This window comes from Coffea arabica, chromosome 6c (genome assembly GCF_036785885.1).
Source record: "Coffea arabica cultivar ET-39 chromosome 6c, Coffea Arabica ET-39 HiFi, whole genome shotgun sequence".
Taxonomy (NCBI): domain Eukaryota; kingdom Viridiplantae; phylum Streptophyta; class Magnoliopsida; order Gentianales; family Rubiaceae; genus Coffea; species Coffea arabica.
This window is the reverse complement of record NC_092320.1, coordinates 60618919-60642876: the sequence shown is the minus strand read 5'-3', so window position 1 is coordinate 60642876 and position 23958 is coordinate 60618919. Positions and strand designations below refer to the sequence as shown.

At 39.9% G+C, this 23958-nt stretch overlaps 1 protein-coding gene and 1 long non-coding RNA gene across 2 annotated transcripts; both read right to left on the bottom strand.

Moving 5' to 3' along the window:
• Window positions 1-341: 341 nt before the first annotated feature.
• LOC140008883 (uncharacterized) lies at window positions 342-1922 on the bottom strand. The gene has a single exon (XM_072053786.1). It carries the CDS (start codon window positions 1920-1922, stop codon window positions 342-344), a length of 1581 nt encoding a protein of 526 aa, XP_071909887.1.
• Window positions 1923-18204: 16282 nt separating this feature from the next.
• On the bottom strand, window positions 18205-18790 carry LOC140008153 (uncharacterized). The gene is made up of 2 exons (XR_011815555.1): window positions 18647-18790; window positions 18205-18492 (listed from the first exon to the last, which is right to left on the bottom strand). It is a non-coding gene; the product is annotated as an uncharacterized lncRNA (long non-coding RNA).
• Between the last annotated feature and the right edge of the window lie 5168 nt (window positions 18791-23958).

Sequence of the window (23958 nt, the reverse complement as noted above, 5' to 3'; positions counted from 1 at the left end):
GTTAGCATTTTTCACCAGGCCGTTGGCCTGGGGATGACCGACCGATGTGAAGTGCTGGTTGATCCTGAGCTCGGCACACCAGTTCTTGAAGGGGTTGTCGGTGAACTGCCCCCCGTTGTCGGATATTAAGACATGCGGGATCCCGAAGCGGCAGACTATGTTCCTCCAGAAGAATTTTTGAATTGCTCTCCCAGAGATAGTGGCCAGAGACTCCGCTTCCATCCATTTCGTGAAGTAGTCGATGGCTACGACGAGGTGCTCGTATCTTCCCGGGGCTCGGGGGAAAGGGCCCAGGAGATCTATCCCCCACTGGGCGAAAGGCCAGGGACTGTGGATGGGAACTATTTCCCGGGCTGGTTGGTGGCACAGTGGGGCGTGCACCTGGCAAACTTGGCATTTCTGTACCAGGGCCGCGGCATCTTGGAACACCGATGGCCAATAGTAGCCAGGAGAAGGCACTTTTTGGCCAGTACTCGGGACCCCACATGGGCCGCACACAAGCCCTCGTGAATTTCACGAAGGACGTAGTTGCTCTCTTCTGGAGTCACGCATTTTAGCCAGGGGGACAGATACGACCTCCTGTAGAGGGTTCCCCCGACATAGGCGTACTTAGCAGCTCTGAATTGAAGCTGGCAAGCTTCTGTCTTGTCCCCGGGCAGGACACCCGAGCTGAGAAAGTCGATAAGAGGAGTCATCCAGGTGGCCGGGCTATCTATAGCCAAAACCTGGACTTGGTCGATACTTTTCTGTTTGACCAACTCTACCAAGACTTCCTTGTTCAGGTGCGCAAACGAGGAGCACGCCAGTTTCGACAGGGCATCCGCACGCTTGTTTTGTGATCTCGGCACCCGCTCGATTTCAAAAGTGTCGAATAGGGCGATTGCCTCCTGTACCTTGGCCAAGTATTTCCTCATGACATCCTCATTGGCTTGGTATTCCCCGCGGACTTGGAGGAGGACGAGTTGGGAGTCGCTCCTGACTTTGATCGTGGTTATACCCATCTGGTGGGCTATTCGCAATCCTGTGAGCAGGTTCTCGTACTCGGCTTCATTGTTGAATACGGGGAAGTCAAATCGAAAAGCGTAGGTCAGCTCCTCCCCGATCGGCGAGATAAGCAGCTGGCCGACTCCGCTTCCTTCCTTGCTGGAGGCCCCGTCCACGAACAGAATCCAAGATTCTCCCGACCGCGCCTCACTGGGCGGAGAGTTCTGCCCGGTCATGGCCAAGCTAGCCCTCTCAGCAAGGAAGTCTGCCAAGACCTGAGCCTTAATAGCAGTGCGGGGCCAATAACCAATGTCGTGCTCAACTAGCTCGACGGCCCACTTGGTCATCCTGCACGAGACCTCGGATCTTGTAAGTATCTGTCGTAGGGGCTGATCAGTCACGACGATGATGCTGTGAGCTTGAAAGTAGGGCCGGAGTTTTCGGGCCGCGTGCACCAAAGCAAGGACCAGCTTTTCAGCCGGCGTGTACCGTGTCTCCGGCCCTTGTAAAGCACAGCTGACGTAGTATACCGGCCTCTGAACCCCCCCGCCCTCCCGCACCAAGACCAGGCTGACGACCTCGTTGCAAGTGGACAGATACAGGAACAAAGTCTCCCCCTGCTCCGAGGCGGTCAAAGTGGGCAACTCAACCAGATAGGCCTTAAGGTCGGCGAAGGCTTTCTGGCACTCTTCAGTCCATTGAAAGTCCTTGGGAGCTTTCAGGATTCTGAAGAAGGGCAGCCCCCGAATGGCGGAACGCGAGAAGAATCTGTTCAGGGCGGCCATCCTTCCTGTGAGCCGCTGGACCTCCCTTACGCTCCTTGGGGGGGCCATGTCTATGATAGCCTGGAGCTTGTCCGGCCGGATCCCTTCTCGAGACACCAAGAATCCCAAGAACCTTCCCGACCTGACCCCGAAGGTACATTTCTTCGGGTTCATTCGCATCCGGCTCTCCCGCAGGATGCCCAGGACGTCCCTCAGGTCAAGGATGAGCTGCTAATCAGTTCGGCTCTTGACGATCATGTCATCCACATAGACCTCCATGTTCCTGTCGATCTGATTCTGGAACAGTTTGTTGACCAGACGCTGGTAGGTCGCTCCCGCGTTCTTCAGGCCAAACGGCATAGTCCGGTAGCAGTAGGTTCCTTCCTCGGTGATGAAGGAGGTCTTTTCCCGGTTCTCCTCAGCCATCTCTATCTGGTGGTACCCCTTGAAGGCATCCAAAAAATACAAAACATCAAAATCCACAGTAGAATCTACTAACCTGTCAATTCTCTGTAGAGAAAAAGGCAGGTTTTATTGAGATCTGTGAAATCCACGCACATCCTCCAGGTCTGATCCTCCTTCTTAACCAATACCGGGTTGGTCAACCAGGTCGGGTAGTAGACCTCCAGGATGATCTTAGTCTCTAGCAGTTTTCCGACCTCTTTCTTGATCACCTCATTCCTTTCTGGGGCGAATCTCCTCTTTTTCTGCTTCACCGGCTTGAAGCAGAGATCTACGTTGAGGTGGTGGACTGCCAGGTCGGGCGGAATCCCGGACATGTCTTCAACTGTCCAGGCGAAGACCTGGGAGTATTCCCTTAACAGGGCCTTCAAACCCTCCTTCTCCTCAGGGGGTAACAGCGCGCCTATGCGGATCACCTGGTCGGGCCAGTCTTCCCTCAAGGAGAACTCTTTGATCTCGTCCTGGGTTCCCAGCTGCCGGGCTTCCTCCCCTGGAATGTAGGGCTCCAGACAGGTCGTCTGGGCGACCACCTTCTCCCGTCCTTGAAGCATAGCCAAGTAGCAAGATCTGGCCACCTCTGGATCACCGCGCACCTCGGCTATCCCTTTCGGAGTGGGGAATTTGACGCTGAGGTGGAGCGTTGAGGGGATAGCTCGGAGAGCGTTCAAGGCAGACCGACCCAGGAACACGTTGTACGGGAATTGTTGCTTGACCACCACGAAATTGACAGGGATGGTCCGGCATTTGGGAGCCTGCCCTACCGTGACCATCAGGGTGATCATCCCCTCCGAGTTGATGGGTGGTCCGGTGAATCCCATCAGAGGTGTCCGAACCGGGGTCAGCTGTCCGTCCTCCAAGCCGAGCTCCTTGAACACTCGGTAAAACATAATGTCGACCGCACTCCCCTGGTCGACGTACACCTTCTTCACCCGGTAGTTGTTGGTGACAATGTCTATCACGATGGCCTCGTGGTTTCCGGACGCTAGAGGAACTGCATCCCTCGATCCGAAAGTGATCTACTCGTCCATGCGTAAGCGTTTCAAGGAGTCATCCCCCTCGGGGGAGGTCGCCGGTTCTTCCGAGCTACCTGGCTGTCCCCCCGTAGGGCCCCCAGCAATGGTGTTTATCACCCCCGCTAGGTTCTGGGTGTCCCGGTCGGGAGAGTGGCCCCGGAGTGCGTCACGCTGCTCAGGGCGGTCGCGATGCCAGCTCTCAACCCGATCTCTGCGGTAGGTGCGCCCGGGCTCCTGGCCGGGGCGACCTTGCCGCACGAACCGTCCCAAGAAGCCGGGTTGGACCAGATCTTCAATCTCCTTCCGCAAGGCCCAGCACCCCTCCGTGTCGTGCCCAACGTCGCGATGGAAAGCGCAGTACCGGTCCGGGTTCCTTTTGTTCCGGGGTATTCCCATCTTGGACGGACGACCTCCCAGGCCTTCCGCCTCCATGACAGCCAAGATTTGGGCCCTGGGTTGAGTCAAGGGGGTGCAGCCTTTCTCCGGGAGTGGTGGCAGAGCAGGAACTTTCTCCCTCGAGAGCCGGTCAAAGACGTTTTTCTTGGTCGGACCATCCTTGATCTCGGGGGGGTTTCCCCGTCCTCTCCGATCTCCGAGCTCTCGATCTGACTCTTTTTTCAGACGGCCCGCCTCCTCCGCATTAACGGGCGCGTGCGCCCTGGTCAGGAGCTCCTCCAGATTTCCAGGAGGCTTCTCGGCCAGCTTGTAGAAGAGCTCCTCTACCCTGAGCCCATTCACGAAGGCGGCCATGACTACCTTTTCGTCTTTGTCCCTAACCTGTAAACTCTCCGCGTTGAAACGGGTCATGAAATTCCTCAGGGATTCGTCGGGCCTCTGCCTGATAGCCATTAGGTGAGTCACATTCTTCGAGTAAGTTTTCGACGAAACAAACTGGGCTACGAACTGTTTGGCCAGTTCGGGGAAACTCCGGATAGACCCTGGTGCCAGACTTTGGAACCAGAGCCGAGCCTTCCCCTTCAGGAACATGGGGAAGGTCTTGCAGCGGATCTTATCCGAGGCTGTTTGCAGACGCATGTGCGTCAGGAAGACCGAGAGGTGGTCTTCCGAGTCGGTTGAAGCGTCATACATCTTAATGCTCGGGATGTTGAACCTCCGGGGTAGTGGGTAATCCTCTATCTCTCGGGGGAAGCGCGAGGTCGTGTAGTTGTCCTCGTACAATTGTAGCCGCAGGATCTGGTCAAGTTCATCTCGGACAGGTTTCCACTGAGGGGGGTCGCGAGGCCGGCTCTTAACAGACCGAACAGGAGAACGCTCAAGCCCGTTCCGCGTGGGTTTTCGGGGGAAGGGGTCTCTTGGACGGCTCCCCGCGGACCGGTCGCGGGAGTATCTCTCGCTGTCACCGACCACCGAGGCCCGTGGACGAGGGGGAGTCCGCAGCCGCTTCCTCCTAGGGGGCTGGTCCCGTGACTCATCCTCCGAGGGGTCGAGAAGTGATTCCTTCTTCTTTGCCTTCGCCTTGGAGGTCTGCGCGCCTCCAGCCCCCTCTCCTTCCTTCGCCTGCCGGATAATGTCTTCCAGCATGGGGAGGTTCTCCATCACGAACTGGAAGATCTGCTGCCTCCGCTCCCCTGAGAGGGCTGAGCCCCCGGCGCCCCGAGCCGCCTCGGCATCCATTCGTTGGGATCCTTCGCCGGCTCCAGGGTCGATGTTCTCTATCGTTCGCTTGGATCGCGTTCTCGCCATCAACACAGTCTTGATTACCTTACGTTCCCACAGACGGCGCCAACTGAAGAAGCGCTGAGCTTCCCCGGACCGAGTTGACCTGACGAGCTCGGCGTGCTGATGGGAAGAGCTGGTTCCAAGCCTGCAAGACAGATATGAGAGTGATCTAACAAGAGAGCCCCGAGGTCGTCCCCGAGGGCACTCCGACGGTCAAGTTAGCTCTCTGGTGAATGAAGTTTTATGGGGAGTAAAGCGGCCGGAAGTAATGTGCCAATAGTGAGCGTACCTTGTGTAGGTGGTGAGCATTACCATTTATACCTGTTCGAGAGTCCGACCTCCGTACGTTTCGGGACTTGCCCGGGATAGCCCTTATCCCGCGCCGAGGGGGATCTCCTCCGACCTCTGCGGGATGGTCTCCTGGCCCCTTCTGGAGCCCTAGTGACGATACGGCTCAGGATGGTTGCCAGGGGCCTGAGGTCGAGGCCCAACTCGACCAGGCCAGGGTTGCCACATGTCTAGACCCAGGATGGGGCCTCTGCAAGTTCCTTTGCCGTTGACCCAATTTATAAGCTTAAATAGCATATTATGGATTCTTTTTTAGTCAGAATATTCTTTTAAAAGTTCCATTGTCTACATGGTAACGTTGGTAAAGTTTGTCAAGAGTCATGGATCATATAAATGAACTACTCTCAAACCATGTGCTTGGTCAAATAAATATGGACAAAGAGGATTTCTAATTCTTTATCATTTAATTAAACATACCAGTCACGATTGTGCATATTTGATTGGATTAATTATAAAAACTTCCCCTAGATTGACAAAAAATTATAAAAACTCCCTCTAAGATATATATATATATATATATCTATTTTTTTACTTTATCTTCTAATGTTATTTTTTTCTTTTACTTTATCCCCTGAACCGTTAGTTGACTCTAACATTATGTAATGGTAATGATAAAAGACATTTATACCCTTAATAGTTAAATGCGGTAATTTTCCTGGCTTTTTTTTTAAAAAACAAAATAAGTAGGAGGTCTTGAATCCAAGACCTCCTCCTTACAATCCCTTCCATCTTACCACCAAACCCAACCCTTCCCCTTTCCCCAATTACCCTATCTTATTTTGTACTTTATCCCTTAACATCATTTTTTTCCAATTTGTCACTAAAATCGTTAATCAACTCCACTATTTTATAACATCCAGGGCAAATAATGTATAAAAAATCAACATTCCGAATACATTAATGAAAGAATAATAAATTTATAGATATGCTCTTAACTAAATTCATCCCAAAATTATAATTTTTTAGATTGATAGAAATATCTTGGCAATTTCATGTAATAATGGAAAAAATAAAAAAAAATTGTTATTGAAAAATTATTATTAAAAATCTAAAAATGCTTGAATGTTGTCGATTCCTCTTTATGAATGTGCATATGGTTGCGCTTTTCTTATAATTAGCTACCTACTTTCTCCTTCCCTCCTTTTTCAATCCCCACTTCTTACCACCCCAATTACTGCTATGCAATCCATTCTCTGCCTATGTCTCTGTTTCGGTCTCCTTTACTCAGACCCACCAATAACCTTTTCCCCTTCTTATGTCCATTTTTATCTCTCTTCTCCTTCATATCCATTTAGTGGGCATCTTAAGTGTCCTCACGTCTATAATTTCTCCCTCCCTTTAATCCCTAAAATCCCTCTACCATCTAGCATCGTTTGCCATATCCTTTATTATAGTGTTTGCAGATATGAAATATATATTCTAGGGACAAAAATAACAGTTTCTTCGATTTGGGTTTAAGGTCAGTGAGGTGATGGTAGATTTATGTGGAGGGTTGCTTTAGTAATTGAATATGGTGGTGGTAGTAATACAGCAGAGGAACTTCATACCTAGCAGTGACGGTGATGAATAGATGGGATGCGCTTTGATATCAATAATAGTGCCTCTGGCCACATAGACATGCGATAAGTATGCCCGAGGAATTTGTAGATGATTGGTATTTGAAGAGTTAGGTGGCCATCAATCTCATATGATTAAAATGAAGCTCAAAAATTTTGTTTGATGATTTCAAGTTGGTATTGGCAAGGGATTGTCAGTTATGGAATGCATTATGTTGATATTCGTGTACTAACAAACTGCAAAATATGAAAGATATATATGCGCAGATACTAATTTGGGAAATGGACAGTGCTACAGTGCCTATAGTTATGGTAACGATATTAGGGAAACCTGCTATTATTGGTTTCTATTACCTTTAGTGACAGATCAAATCTTTTGACGACTTTTTAAATATTATATTAAAATAATTAATATTAACTTTAGTAAGTTTTTAATTAAAACTAGTAAGTATATGCCTGAGAGATAAGTTTTAGTCAGAAACAGAAATTTACACCTTGAGTAATTTAATTTACTTATTATTTGACAAAATTTACTTATGTTTAAATTAAACTTACTAATACAAAAAGTAAAAAATGTACATATTTAAGTAAAAAAAAACGGTTTTGGGGTCCTGAAAACAGTTTTGGGTATCACCTTTCTCTTTAAAGTCATCTACCTTCTTCTTATTCAGTTCTCAGTTCCAATGATACGATTGAATTCCCAGGCAAAGGTTTCCACTTTGGTTCACACTTTCTCTTTGTTACAATTGAATAAATCTTCTCACTTCAAAATTTTCATCTTTAGTTCACACTTTCCCTCTATCCTTTCTCATCGTTCGGTTGGGTTTGAGTGCTGCCATATGCAGACACAACAAAAGGGTTAGCGACGGTGGTAGCCAGCCAAAAAGCATATAAAAAATAGCAGTGACGAGGTTAGATCATCATGTTCTCTTGAAATCGTTTGATTATATTGCTGTAATTTATTTATATTTCATTTGTTTTGTTTGTCAAGATTTTCTTGGGAAATCAAGGCTGAGAATTTGAAGATTTTACTGCAATTTTGGGGCCGAAAATGTCCGTTGAAACATCTAGGAAATTGTTGTAGTTTTGATTGTCTACGGGTAAAATATGCTTAATAGCCATGTGAAACATCTAGGAAAGGACTTGAGACCAGGCGTTTAAGTTAAATGTGATTAATTTGTGAATGCATATAAGATGTTTGGTGAAATGTCAAAGAGAAATTTGTATGTTGTGATTGCTACTCTGTGCGGGTGAGAATTACTAATATATTAGTAACTCAACATGAGCTTTATAACTTGAATTCTTCAAGCAAGAGAGATTTCTCCCATTTTGGAATTCTAAGTTGATACGCTTGATAGAGCAGATGTTATTGAACTGAACTGATCTAGAATCATTGTTGCGAATCTGTTGTTTCTATGGAAATTTATTATCCGCCTCTTGAATTTTTTACTCCATGTTAACGTCTGCAATGCCACGGAAATTTGGCCATCTATGGAAATTTATTATCAGCCTCTTGAATTTTTTACTCCATTGTAACGTCTGCAATGCCACGGAAATTTGGCCATTATTACTCTTGTAAATCTGTGTTGCAGAAGCAATTCTTATTACCATCCTATGATATATGTAGATTTTGTAGAATCACATCTTCCCTCTTCTTCAGTCAGGAAAGGAGAGAAAATTCATAGAACAGTTTCCAAATGTAAGCAGTTAAGATTTCAGAAATAAGAGGGATCACTAAAAGGGAGATGATATTTCAAATACTAAACCAACCTAATAATATCAAGGAGCAGGACATAAAGATCAATGTATATTCATTTCTGGTTTGAGCAAAGCCTGGACAGAGCAAGTTGTAGCATCCTGTTGATCGAAAATTATTCCTCTGTTCATTGTTGGATGGAAGATAGACCGATAAATACATGATGTCATATTTTAGCTGCATTCTGAGGACTCGAGAGAAAGTGATTAATTTAATTTTAAACTATCAACAAATGTGGGATGCTTACAGTCCAATAAATGAAAAAACTTGTTCTTTTATCTCCATATAATTCTGGAAAAAAACCTGTTGTCGTCCAATTAAGACACACAAAGAAATTAATAGAATGATTAAGTGATCATTTTATATTTGCTATTTTGAAGAAAATAAAAAAAGGCGTGTGTAATAGGTGCCCTAATAAAAGTGGTTTTATGTGATAGTTTCTTTAAAAAAATAAATTAAAATTAAACATGGACAATGTTGAAATAAAAGAGTACAAATAAATATGAACGTACGTATTCATACGATAGTTTTGGTGTAAATTAAGTTCACTAATGGATGTTCATTGAGTGCCTATCGTTATAAGTTTGCACTACTTGAAAGAGTTGTGATCATGTGAACAACTATGCTTCGTTAAAAACTTACATGCCACCCTGCTTCAATGACGTTTAAATCTGAATCGCAAGAGCCTCCTGTAATCCAAAGCTGAGATGAGCTAAATTCATTGGGTTTCTGTCAACTCGGGGCTCCCATATATTCATGATTGCCTTCGCTCCATAATACTTTTCTTCTCTAACTACTGCAGCTACAGACTAAAAAATCCCACACGAGACAGAAAAGTTTAGGGAAAAATAGAAAAAAGAGAAAACGAGCGGAAGAACAAGAACATTGTTTCAAATTGGCCCTCAAACATTAAGCATGTTTCTCATCGACAAAGGTGTTGGCTTATTTCCAGCAGTTAAATCTTCGGTACGGATAATGCATTTGTATAGGCATTAATGTGGGCATGCAATCCTTCATTAATCCAAAGTTATGTACAAAACACTAGCTTGTTAGGAACGAAAAGTATTCAGGTACATTTTTCCTTTTTCACGCCTAAGTTTTATGTTATTCATTTGCTATGATTATGTGTTGTTGTGGCCTTTTTTTAATACAAATTTTGTGATGGTTTTGTAGTGAATGAACCAGATTTCAGCCAAGACCATTAAGGAATTTTATTCTTGAGAGAGTACAAATGTTTTTGCACGTCTTTGCTCAAAGCTTTTAGGATGATTTAAGTTTCTTCGAAGGTAGTTTAATGCATTTTGATTGTAAATCTGAACATAATCTCCTTAGTTTGCAATTTCTGGTGTTTACTTGTTTTAATGTGAATAATTTCAGCTTGTTTGGAAAAAAGTTTGGTGATCAAATTTCAGATATTGTTAGCATCCAAGTGCTCTTGGGTTTGTAAACCAGAAATTTCAATCCAAACTGAAGCTTTTGATAGTGATATCAGAGCCCTTGATGCTGGTGATCAAATTCTCAAATCAAGTTACTAGCCTTTTGATTGCTTCAGATTTCTGAAGCCAAAGTCTTTGTGCTCTAAATTCAGTTCTTGGCCATGTAATCTTGTCATGCTTAGACAGCTATATCTAGTGTCCTGCCAGCTTAATTTTGATGCGTAAGTATCAATTATTAAAAGCTAGTAAATGATACCTATATCTCAGGTTGCTATTTTTGTTAGTGGTTAAACATTCAAACTGCATGCATGAACCTGGACAAGCAATAGAGACATAAGCCGATGTAAGCATCAAATGATTGATTTTCCTTATGATGATATGCTCTGATTCTCTACCGGCTGTTGCTTCTTTCAGATTAATCTAGTTGCTGCAAGTGTGGTTCATTATAATTAGGCTGGAATTCCAATATTTAAGGCCTTAGGTGGAAGAACACGTTGCATGGAAACTTTAAATCCAGCATTGCATTTCAATGTAAGGAGGTGAAATCCTATTTTCTAGTGACTTGTTGGCCAATTTGAATTAGATGGACCTTTGTTGAATTAGGCAACGAATCCAGTATGTAAACTTTCTTTTTAACAAAGTCAACTAGTGTGCAATACTAGTGTTGATTATCTTCATTTATTGGCACAAATATCTGCAAGAACATGTATAGTTTAGGAAGCCAATTACTTAATAAAAATTAGTTTAAAACCCAAGAAAAATGCATAAATTTTAAACATTTTTTAATGAACCTTCTCACACATCTCAATGTTTCCTCCATATCTATCGGCATCAAAATATATTGAAGTAGTTGTAAGGTCAGGTTCGTTATTTTGTTATTTGCACTGCAAAATTTTACCGAAATTATAAAATTTCAAAAACATATGAAGTCCGGATATCAATACTCTATTCAAATGTAAATATTCAACCTAAGTAACAAAATAAATGATAGCTAAACAAACGAAATATGAGTTCAATTGATTGTGTTTAAAATACATATTCTGTTAATGGTTAGTATATATGAAAGTGTATTTTCCATTTGTAGAAAAATAATATGCATTTTATATCTACTAACGAATAAATTACCGATGTTTTGAACAAATAAAAACTAAACTCATGGTGTGATATGCATATAGTTGCTCACATTTATAGTTATGCCATCATCCTTTCTTCCCATTTTCTTTGGGATAAAACACTTTTACAGTGTTTTAATTTATTTTAGACTCGGTTTGGGATTATTTATTTAAATTTTTATTACTTGCTTATGTAATCAAAATTGTGCAAAATTGATTTTATTAGAAATTACAGTGGTAAATTAATAAATTAAAATTAAGTTCCGGGTCATTCGAGTTGACTTATCAACCCACCAACATGAAATTTTTGGATTCGGGTCAGATATCTAGACCCATTTCGAGTTGGCAAGTCAAGTTCGGGTCACCGGGTTTTCTATTATACCCGATCTCAACCCGACACACCAATACGATTTGGACCCGATTGCCACCCCTAACTATATTGGTAAAAAAAAATATATTTTACAAATTATTCCAATTTATTTAGAAAATGTTACTAATTTCATTACAAATTATGAAATGTAATCATGGTTTACTAATTTTTTACGAAACATAAATACTGCATACAAAAGGAAAAGATATTTGACTTTGTTTTACTTTGATTAGAAAAACTTGCTGTAGTAATATCGAAATAGTGACCTTGGTGCAAATTTCAAATCAACAACCAACGTGCACTTAATTACGGTAATTTTTTAGTTGATTAGACTAATATATGCCATAAAGTAGTAAGATTTGATAATTTATAAATTGACAATTTTAGCAGTTTATATACCATTCACCTATAAAAATTATGATTATTATAAAATGACATTTATAATAATTTACATACTATTTGCCAATTAAAAGCAAGTTTCATAAAAAATGTGCATGTAAATCCATATTGTGAATGATACGAAATATATTTGAAACTCACGAAACTTAATATATGGGTAAATTTACTATAATTTTAAAAGATTACGCTACATTAGATACGATCACTTTACCTTTTATACTTGTGAGCTAGAAAATAAATTTATTAAAACACGTAACATTTATAAATGATACATACATTTATTAAAATGCTTAAAACGCAAAACATTTATGAATGAAACATACAATCATTATTATACATTTATGTTACCAACAACTACTAACTATAATATTAAGTTTCAACCATTAATAAAAAAATCTTAGCACTAGTTTAAATAAACTTTCTAATACTTGTTTCATATAAGTTTCTTTAAGTAATATAGTAAATTTATGCCACAAACTAGTAAGTTGTGATGATTAACCAATCAACAAGATTTACTATTAATCTATAAAAACTTACTATTACTTGAACTAAACTTACTCCCCACAAAACTAAGTTTCGAATGTAGAGTAGTAATTTAATTTTTAAAAAAAGTAACTTTCATTTTTATTTCGATTTACTTTTTGAAACATAAATAGGATAACACTTATATGACCATTTTCGATTTATTTTTTATTTACTTTTAGCGGCGATTTGATCTTGTGATAGGCCTATCCACCTAAATAGGATAACACTTAAAAATAAGAAAGTAAGTTATCCATCTAAAATAGTAAGTTAACAGTAATAAATTAGTAACTTTTATACTTCAAAATGTAAATTGGAATAAATTAGTAACTTTTATATCCCAAACTTACTTTTTATAGTGTAAGTTTAATTCAAGTAATAGTAAGTTTTAATACATAAATAGTAATTCTTACTAATAACATGGTAAAATTGATTAATAATCAAAACTTACTGATTTATGAGACACATGTACTATTTTACTTTAAAACATATTTCAAACTAGTGTTAGGGAATTTATTTGAAATAACGATAAGATGTTTTACTAATGATTAATTTTTAGTACCTTAGAAGAACTTGTACTAGTAATAAAGGAAATTTCAATTCAACAATCAACATGCACATGATTACAGTAATTTTTTAGTCGTTTAGACTAATATGTGCCATAAAGTAGTCAGATTTAGTCGTTTGTGAATTCATAATTTTAACAATTTACATAAAATTCATCTATTAAAAATTATGATTATTATAAAATGCCCTTTTATAATAATTTACTTACCATTTGCCAATAAAAAAAAGAGTTTGATAGAAAACATATGGATACAAATCCATAATGTAAATGATACAAAGTATGTTTGAAAGTCACAGAACTTAACATATGGGTAATTTTACTATAATTTTCAAAGATTATGCTATGTTAATACAACTTTAATTTTTATACTTGTGACCCAGAAAATAAATTTATTAAGATTTTACCATTTTATTAAATTCATAGGCATTAATATATGAAAATTGCGTACCATTTTATTATATTCATCGGTGTCCATATATGGAAATTGTGATGTATAGATAAGTGCAATTCTATATATAATTCGAAAGATTTTTTTTTTACTGTCATCCAAACTTTTTAACCTTTCACAAATTCAAAAATAATTCAAAATTTATAATATGACAAATTATTCTTACATATTTTATAAGGTCATATGCAAAAAAAAGTTTTCATAGTTTATTTAAAATGGTTAAAACATATAACATTTATAAATGATACGTACAATTGTGTATCATACATTTACATTACGAGTAATTACTAACTATAATACTAAGTTTCAATTATTAATAAAAAATCTTAGCATTATTTCAAATAAACTTCCTAATACTTGTTCCATATAAGTTTCTTTAAGTAAAATAGTAAATTTATGCCATAAAATAGTAAGTTTTGATGATTAACCAAATTTACTATTCTATCAATAATATTTACTATTAGTCTATAAAAACTTACTATTATTTGAACTAAACTTACTCTCCAAAAAGTAAGTTTTAGATATAGAGTAGTTATTTACTTTAAAAAAAAATAAGTTCCATATTTCCTCAAATTTACTTTTTGAGACATAAAAGTTACTAATTTCTTGAGTTAACTTACTATTTTTAATGTAAAACTTACTAACCATATTTTTAGGTACTATTTTATTCAGATGACCAGTACAACAGGTAATCAAATGGTCACTAAAAGTGTTTTTACCTGTTATATCAGGTAAAAATAATTTCGTTACTATAACGCTCGTTACTTCAGACTTTTCCTTGGAAATATTCAGCATTTTATTTGTTCAAAGTGAAATGGAATTATGGCCATTCAAGATCATTGCTGTCTCTGATGATAAATTCGTGATTGCAAGTCAACTATAAGAATGAGAAGAATCAATTTGTGGCTGAGGAGATTTCCTCCATAATCCTCGATCCTCTGCAAGATGAAGGAGATTACCAGGCTTACCTTGGGATGATAGGGAAAAAAAGATGTTGTTGAAGCTCCTGCCTATTTCAATGATTCTTAGGAGGAGGCAGCAAGGGATGCTTGTGTTGTTTATAGGTTAAATGTGATGACACTGATGAGCAAAAGGATCTGGACACCCATGTTGGCTTAAGATTCATGGCTTTTTCTTTAGGGAAAAAAAAAAAAGAAAAAGAGGAGTAGCGTGCTGGGGCGTTCTAAGATATTCATTGGGTATTTTTGGCTGATGTCAGCCAAATGGATTTTTGTGTTACAAGAAACATGATAACAAGGGGTGCAAGTGTAATTATTCAAATTAGAGAGGAGCTGTCTGCAATTTTCAGGAACCTCGAGTGAGATTTTTGAAGTTATCCATTTTCATTATTATGTTACATATAATGATATTTTAAATATTATCTATCTTGAGTGGTTTTAGGGACAAACAGTGAAATTAAGAGAAAAATGATATTAGAGGATAAAGTGCAAAATATGCTATACCTAAAGGTATAGGAGATTTATTGGAGTTAACCTCTAGAGGTATAAATGTCTTTTTGACATTTCTATCATACGAGGTTAAACTTGACTAATGGTTTAGGGAATAAAACGAGAAAAATAATGTTAGGGAGTAAAGTGCAAAACAGATTAAATCTTAAGGGGAGTATTGTGATTAACGCTATTTGATAAGCAACACCAGTTTCTTGCTTCTTAGGGCTGTAGTGGATGACTTCATGGATCCTCCTCTAATGGCGAAAATGGAATTTTCTTTTTATAATGAAGTTAGTAAAAAATTTTGATGATACAAGATTTCTTGCAGTCTCATACACAAATCACATAGCAGAGCTAGAATACTGAAATAACAATTCTTAATAGAAAGAAGTCTATTTACTGAATTGTCTCTGAACTTACTAGCCACCAGGGGGACTCTAGAACTAAGAAAAAAGGCCTAGCAACTGCAGTATACATGGAATGGTTCTTGAAACGACTTGAGTACAAAAAAGTCCTTTTCAACTGACTAACAATCATACCAGGCAATGGAGATAGGGAAAACAGAATTACCAACCAGAGCCAGGAGATGAAATTTCCAAATAACATACATCACTGACAACCGCAACATATCATCAACTGAAATTTTATAAGCATCCAGCATCAAAACCATCAAATTGAACCCAAAATCTTATTCTCCAACCAATTTATAAATTATACAAATTACAAATTATGAATTATGTAGAATCGGGAGATGAAAATAGATGACCCAGTTGCAAAGGTCAAGGGACTAGAATGAAAATTTGCCAGTATTCAAGAAATATTTCAATAATGGCAAAATAGAATCTGTAATAACATGATTTTTATAAAATCCATTAACGAATGAAAAGTAAAGGAAGCACATAAACTAAAAATGATGGCGAAAAAAAGAGATTTCTTTCCTTGATTTGAACTCTGTGACTAGGGCATCATCAGAAGGATCTTCTAAGGTTGGGAAACAAACCTCAACTGAATAAAGATTGAGAGCAAAAATCACCAATGGAGCTAAAATAATGAAATAAAAAAAATTAAAAGAAGAGATTACTGAATTAATCTAGATTTCTTCATCAACTCGTCCATGAGTTTTAAAATTAAACCAGATTCATAAATTTCAATTAATCCAGCTTGCTTCATTAACTCGTCCACGAGTTTCAAAGTTAATCCAGCTTCAAAAATTTCGCTCAAATTAGATTGGTTTCATCGGTGGAGACTTGGATAAGAACGGAAGAACAAGAAAGTGCACCAATTTTGATAGAACATGGCATCGTCTTTGATAAAACAATGCTTCAGGTGCTATTGCTGCTTCTCGTCATCGATATTAATTGTAAAAACATCTAGTGTCAATCTACTAAAGGATTAAGTAATTACCTGTTTGATGAGAAATGGAGAGATAGAGTGAGAAATTAGGGATGAGCAGAGGCAAAATCGAAAGTTTTCGGAAGAGAAATTTGGGGCATAGAGTTCTCGGACTATAGAAGAAATTTAGAAAAATTGAGAGGGGAGAAGAAGTGGAAGGACTGAGAAAATGGAAAGATTACTTGTCATGAATATGATTCAGCAATTATTCGTTTAATGCTTGGATAGCTCACAACAACGACATCGTTTAGTTGCGCAATTAGTGGTGGAATTTAATTGTGACATTAATTTGCCACAAAAAGCCAAGTACAGGGTCAATATTTCAGCATAATCAAAATAATACCACTTTATTGCGGCAAATTAGCTATGTGCCGCAAATGGCCAATTCTGTTGTAGTGGTAGGAGATGAAAAGGCAGTTTTCGCATCGCTTAATAAAACAAATGAAACCCTGCAGTCCTTTTGAGAGTTTACTAAAATCTACTGCAGAAAATGTTATCCAGCTAATGAAAAGGCTTAATTCGCTTGCTTAATAATTCACTTACTTAATTCACTTACCTATTTTTCCATACATGTGCTAGGTGTTGTGGTAATGAATTTTTTGTAGCTTTTCTTCTTTTGGTTTTTTGGGGTCTAATTGAAACTAAATTCTTTCCTTTTATTTTGTTACTAAAGGTTGGGATTAGAGTGGTAGTGAAGCTAATCGAGTTGTTTAGAGAATCTCGACTTGAACTTCTTACATCATTTTGGTTCTTGATCACTACGATGTTTTTCACAACTGCAATGGTATAGATTGTTTTCTACAAGAATTACATTTGAATAAATTCAGATATATGCATATTATTTACGAATTTTTTTCCTTTTTTTTTTTTGAATTTTTGGTTAGATTGGTTTCGTGGTCAAGGCTTTGATCGAGTCAAGCTCTCCACGGTATAGATTGGAAGAAGCAATTCAAGACCCTAAGCTTTCTAAATTAAAATTGGATCAGCACAATGCAGAGAAATCAGTAAAAGCTTCTTTGAAGATGTCCAAATGACGGAATGCTTTAAAGAAGCAAAGCCATTTGAGGGGGAAGATGGAACTTGAATAGTATTAAAAGTTTTTTTTTAAAGCTTTTGAGTTTGGCATTTTTTCAGGATGGTAAAGGATATGGCTTGCTAACTATGTCTCTTATGTTCCAAAAAAAAAAAAAAAAAAAAGAAAAGCTATGTCTCTTATGATACTCCCTCCATTCCACTTCAGTAGTCTTGCTTTCTTCTTTTCATCCATCTCAAATTATAATTCACTATTCAAATGAAAATTTTAGTTAATTTTAATTTTTCTAAAATATCCTTATGTAATGTATTTTGTTATTAGTGAGTATAACTTATCTTATTCAATAATTACTTTGATTTATACTAGTGTAACTTTTCATAAGTACTGTTGTTATAATTAATGTAAAAGTATGATGATTAGTCATACTCCTATTATTAATGTAAAAATATTTTAGAAAAAGGGAATTTCGCCAATTCGGTCCTTAAACATTTTCACTTAAATCAATTTCGTCTTTAATGAAATATTTTAACCAATTTAGTCCTTGAACTAGTTTTTTACTTCCAATGTAGGACTTTTCACTGCATTTTACTCAATTTCTATGGACCAACAGGGTATAATTGTCACATTGATTTAATCTTCTGCAATTAGCTGACAAAACAGATTAGAGATCATCACATAAAGGTATATTTATCACCGGAGCCACACCCTTTTCCTTTTTCATTTATTCCTCCTTCCCAACTCCGAAGAGGACATCACATAATCCTGTCTGTCTCTGTCTTTTTCTCATCATACAAGGGGGAATAGTCAGCCACCACACACAGCGGCATCGCCAAAAGATGAACGGAAAGCAAAGAACATATTCCAGACCCCACTCCCAGCCAATTCAAAGCAACAATGAATATACAAAGACTACAACGGCCAAGGACCTCATGGCAGCTTCATATATCATCCAGGAATGGGCAATCCAATTGCTAATTTGCTAGTTGGAGATGTTAAAGACAAGAAGTCCAAATCTAAACACAAACGAGCCACATCGGGTAATCAGTATAATTTCTTTTCATGCTCTCTTGCATATAAACTACTATATTGAGATTATACAGATTATAAATAAATTAGTTGATCCAAGGGTGTGGCTTCAAGTCAGACCTCAAGTAGTTGATCCATCTCAATCTGCAACTCTTCCCACATCTAAGTAGTCCTTCAAGCGATCAAAATGGACACAAAAAAGGTATTAATTCCATACTCAAGGGCAGGCCTTGTTGCTGATATGATAATAATGGAGAACTCAAATAACTATAACTTGGTGAAATTGTTTGTGAACGAAGATAGCAGTATCATGTACACAGGGGTACCTGCGTTCTTTGGTAGTGACCTCCAGGAACCTTCTCCGTTGGCTTGAATGTACTTGGTCAAGATTTCATCTCTTCAGCCGTCCACCTCCCTCTCTTTATGCCCACTTTCTCACAGCAAGGGGCTCTTCCCATTATTCTTCAGGTTTCAGATCAGATTAGAGATGCTCAACTACCATTCTAATTGCTCTTTTCTGAATTTTTTTTTTGTAGAAAAATGAGTTTTCAAACGGGGCCTGCGTTTTAAAGGAGGAGGTGGAAGAGCCTCGCAACAAACTTTGTCGCCTAGCGTAGCTGGTTGACTTTCAAAAACTTTTTATGCATGTTTTTATTGTACACTCTCAAGTCTCAAAAGTTGAGGTACTGGATTTATCAATGTATAGAGTACAGACCTTTCTGTTCCATTTCTGTGCATTCTGTGAGGACCCGCAAATTTCTTATATTTTTCCTCAAAAATGCCTTTTATTTGAAATTATGATCTACTAAAGCCCTACTACCCCATTTGTTCTACAATAAGAATAAATAAACCTAAAAAGTAGGGTTTCACTTTTGGTTTCAAGATTGGAGCAAAATTAGGGTTTTCGTGTTTTTCCGCCGGATGAATTTTTGGTATGGAGCAAGGATCAAATTTGGTGGTTAAAAGTGACTTTTAAGTGAGAAATAAAATGTGATTAGGGGCAATGATATAAGGTTAGTGAATAGGAAGTAAAAACCCTAGTACGTGTGTTTTTAAGAAAAACGGCGCAAACCGACGGGTCCCGCGCACTACCGATTGAACGCACCACTTGACCACCACTTTCTTACCATACAAGCTTATTGATACTTCAGCAAAATATCCTCTTATTTTCAGCTAGGTTTGACCGAATTCTAAGGCTAGAATAACAAGGAAAAGAAAGAGAAAAATGAAAGGTGGTGGTGGCGACAGGTGGCGCTTGACCAAGAGTTAGTCTTTCTTCTTATCTCCAAATTTTGCACCTTTCCTCTTCATTTTTTCTGTGCTTGGCCGAACAAGAGAGGGAGAGAGAGAGCAAGAAAGACAGCCATCCTACATCTTGATTTCCATCTACAAAGTAAGAAAACAAAGAAAATAAACCGATTAAACTCACCTTTGAGTGTTTAGTTAGTGAAGTGTTGGTGAGATTTTGAAAGCGAAAGCTAGGGTTTCACTTGGTGGACACTAATCAAGGTAAGGATGCTGATTTCTCTAATTCTTACTTTCAATCTTGTGTAAATTAGCTTAGCAACTCAAGTTGGTGATGAATAACGGTTGTAGCATGTCTTGGGGGTTGTTTTCTTGTGGACATATGAGTTAGGGTTTGGGGGGAATTGCTGCCAAACTTGATGTATGATTGATATATGTTGTATATAAGATTATATAAGGAGTTTTGGTAGTGTTGGAAGTAAGAAATCAAGAAAGGTTGCATTGAAATCAACAAATTCCAGATTTCTGGAAAAATTTTCCCCATTCTGTCCGGTTTTGTAGCCTCATGTTAGAGGCCGAATTGGCCTTAGGTCAAAACATGAAAGTTGTAGAGAATGGTATTTTATAGCTGCCCACAAAATTCAGCTCAATCGGAGCAACGCAGCTTGTGAAAAGATGAAAATACCCTTGCTGATCTAGGTCACTTTCCAGAGTTCCGCGTGGACAGTTTAGTCCTTTTGGTTGAGTTTATTCACTATAATCCGTTTGGATTTAGCCTTTCACCAAAACATGAAAGTTTCAGTGCCCTGTCTTAGCTTTGTAACGCCACCAAGAACGCCTTAAACGGACCTTGGTAGACTGAGATATGGTCACCTGAATGCAGTGTGGTCGATTAGCCGAATAGTTGAAACCAGGTTATGTGAGTTGGGAATTTGATCAGGTTACATTGAAAATTTGACTAAGTGACCTTCATGAAAGTTGTAGGCCTTCGTCTTAGCTTCGAAATGGTATAAGCTGTGTATCAATCCGATAAGCGTAGCCTCGGATATGTTATTTCCGCAAAACCCGTCAAATCTGTCTTTTGTAATTGCATTTCCGCACTTGAAATTAGCTTAATCTTTGTTTGTGTGTTGTTGTGAGCCTATGGAATGGCTATTGAACTGAATTTGTGTTATGGATTTGTTTAGTGTACAATGTTGGATTGGATTGAGTAAGAATGAAGCCATAAATGGCTGGAAATTAGGTAAACACAAAGGGCATGCTGCCCGAATTTACGCTCGAGGGCTATAGAAATACCTTGCGACTTGGGTCGAGTTGAGACGACTAGTACTTGAGCCATCTAGGACTTTGGCTATCTTGAATCGAGGGTTATATGTTAAAACCTAGTTGAACTTGTACCCTTGAGGAAAAGACATAAGGGCCAATGTAAACTTGTTTTCCTTGTACTTTCAACTCAAGTGTTGTTTTCGAGTATATATGCTACAAAACCTTACGATTTGAAAAGCGAGCAAGTGTTTCACGAATGTCTTCCAAATGAATTTCAATTGGTCGATTCTTAATGAACGGAACGTTTAAGTTTCGAATCCTATTCGTGTTTCAAAGTTCTCAAACTGAATTTTTATCGCAGATCTGGACTCCAAGCCTGGAGTATAATTGAACGTGAATACTTGAAGCGCTATATTTTGGTGAGTGCTTCCAAATATCCGATTGTACTTGATACATGTGTTCCTTACTTGACTTGTATGATTACATGAAAATGAATGATAGGGCAAGGGTGTACTTTACCGCACTTGCCCTAATATGACTTGTTCTTGCTATTGATTATACTTGACTTGCTTTACATGCACTTGAGATATGTCTTGCTTGGAATTCCAGAAACCCTGTGGCTAGTTAATCGAGTCGAGCCGGCAAGGGCCTGGTCGATTACATAACAAACCCTGGGTCACTTGAAATGTCGAGTGGAGTGTCATCTCCTCGACTAAACGGTATACTCGAGTATTACCACCCGTGTTTCATGTGGCGTGCGGGCTCGGAAAAGGGGGTTGATTGATGGACGGAGATTGGCGTGTAGTGGAGTTTTTATTTGGACTTGATATTACTTGAAAGTTGACGGAGTGTCAACTACCACTTGACCAAGCTGGAATGGAGCCGTGATATGGGTTGTTGTATCCTTACATGTGAATGTGAACCTGATATTACTTGGCTAGCTGAAGTACTATTTTTCTGATTTGACTTGTTTGCTCGCTATTTCATTATTACTTTGTTATCACTTGATTTGTTGATCAATTTGATATTTGGGAATTTCACTGAGTTTTGGCTCATCCCGTTAGTTTGTTTTCCTTACAGGGGTACGAGTGAAGCATGAGACGTGTAAAGGCTAGCGTAGTCTAGTTGTTCTTGATTTTGTTTTGAATTTTGACTTGTACTCGCGCTATCCCTCGAATGGATTGTTTTGTACTTGGATTGTATACGTTTTGACTAGTTTGAGTATATCGAGACTTTGTACCATGTTTCCTATCCATGTATATTATAAGCTTGAATCGTGGATGTTATTTATGGTTCATGAATGCGTATGTACGTGATTCGCATGAGCTCGTGAGTGAGTCCTGGCGAGAGCTGGGCAGGCGGTCCGCCGAACCCTTTGGTACGCCTTAGAGGGAGGTGGGGTCGTCACAGGTGGTATCAGAGCCTTGGTTGTGAATTGATCTGGATAGATTGAGTGCTTGATGTGATAGGCTAAGGTTTTATTCTTGAGTTTAGCCTTTAGCCTTGTTTTCTACGTGATGAGTACTTACTTTTGCAATGTTATTTGCAAATCTAGGTTATGGCGGGTACTGACGCCTCTGGGAGTGCTGGACCGTCCCAGCCTGCGCCTACTGACATACCGACCGAGGTACCTACTGACGCGCCTAAGGATGCTCCTACCGACGAACCGCATTTGGAGGGGCCTGTTTGTCGCGTGATTACATATCAGGAGGGCCCCGATGGGCCAGTGCAGCGATGGTCCCCAGTGCGCAAGATCTGGCTTTGCGATTGCTGGAAGACCTACTCCTACCCCGATCGGGTAGTGCTCGCTGTGGACGACAAGCGGAGACGATTGGCTAGTGCCAATCGTAGGTGCCAGACGGAGATTGAGCGTCTCCGGGCTACTCTCCGAGATCACGGAGCTAGGATCCGAGAGCTGGAGGCCTCGGTATTGGAGGAGCAGCAGCGGACCGATGCATTCCGCGAGCAGGCCCAGGCGACTTTCGGACGTCTCGTGCGAGTGGTTGCGGCTATTGGAGACCGGACTGGCCACATTCTGACCGAGTGTGAGGCCCCTGTGGACGATGTTCTCCAGGACTTGGCCGGAGGTGGCCAAGCGCCTGTAGCTCCTGGCGTTCCTGGTGCTCCTGGGGAGGATCCTGAGGAGGACCCGGAGGAGGAGCCGAGCGCGTCCTTGGAGTCTGTGGGGTCGGCGTCTAGCCGAACCACTTGTTAGAGTTGAGGGAGCTTCTTTTGTGAGACAGTTAGGAACATAGTAGGACGACACGTTTCTTTTGTTTTGACTTAGACGTGTCGCGGTGGATGTAAATAGGGCTTTTGTTCTATGTTCTTGGGCTAGTATAGCCACTGACGTGTTTAGGTTGGCATGTATATATGACTTGTTTGCTATGTATATAAAGTGCTTGTTTCTTACGTGTTTATTTGCCTCTAATTATCTTGCTGCAACGTGATAAATAAGCCATACCTTACCCTGTTTATATGTTTATAGCTGCTGATTAACTCTCGAAACATGGAAGATAAAAGAAGTCGGACCAAGAAAGCTAACCGAGAACGCGGTTCTAGGCGAGGCCGTGAGGGTGAACAAGCACAGGAACCGGTGCCAGAACCGAGAGAGGAGAGGCAGGCAGCGGTTCAGCCACAGCCTGAACCCCAGGCGGCAGGGGGAGATCAAGTGGCAACTGCCATTCAACAGATGACTAACATTCTGACTCGGTTAGTGGAACAACAGGGTCAAGCCCTTGTAAACCAACCTAGGGACCCCGATATGGGGCAGGATAGAGCCTTGGAGAGATTTTAAAAGTTCTCCCCACCCAAGTTTTTAGGAGGGCCAGACCCGTATGAGGCTGAGAAATGGCTGGAGGCCATGATAAATATTTTTGCTGCCCTAAACTATACCGAGGAGAGACAAGTCCAATTCGCTGTTTTCCAGTTTAAGGGGCCAGCTAGGGTTTGGTGGAATGTAGTGAGGGCCAAGTGGGAGAGAGAGGGAACTGCATGGACTTGGCTAAACTTTGTACGGGACTTCAATGAAAAATACCTTCCACCCATCGTCCAAGAGGAGAGAGAGGACGATTTCATCAAACTCCGTCAGGGGATGTTGAGTGTAACTGAGTATGAGACTCAGTTT

Excerpts from the sequence above, each read along its gene's own strand:
- LOC140008883 (XM_072053786.1), bottom strand. The coding sequence starts at position 1,922 with ATGAACCCGAAGAAATGTACCTTCGGGGTCAGGTCGGGAAGGTTCTTG.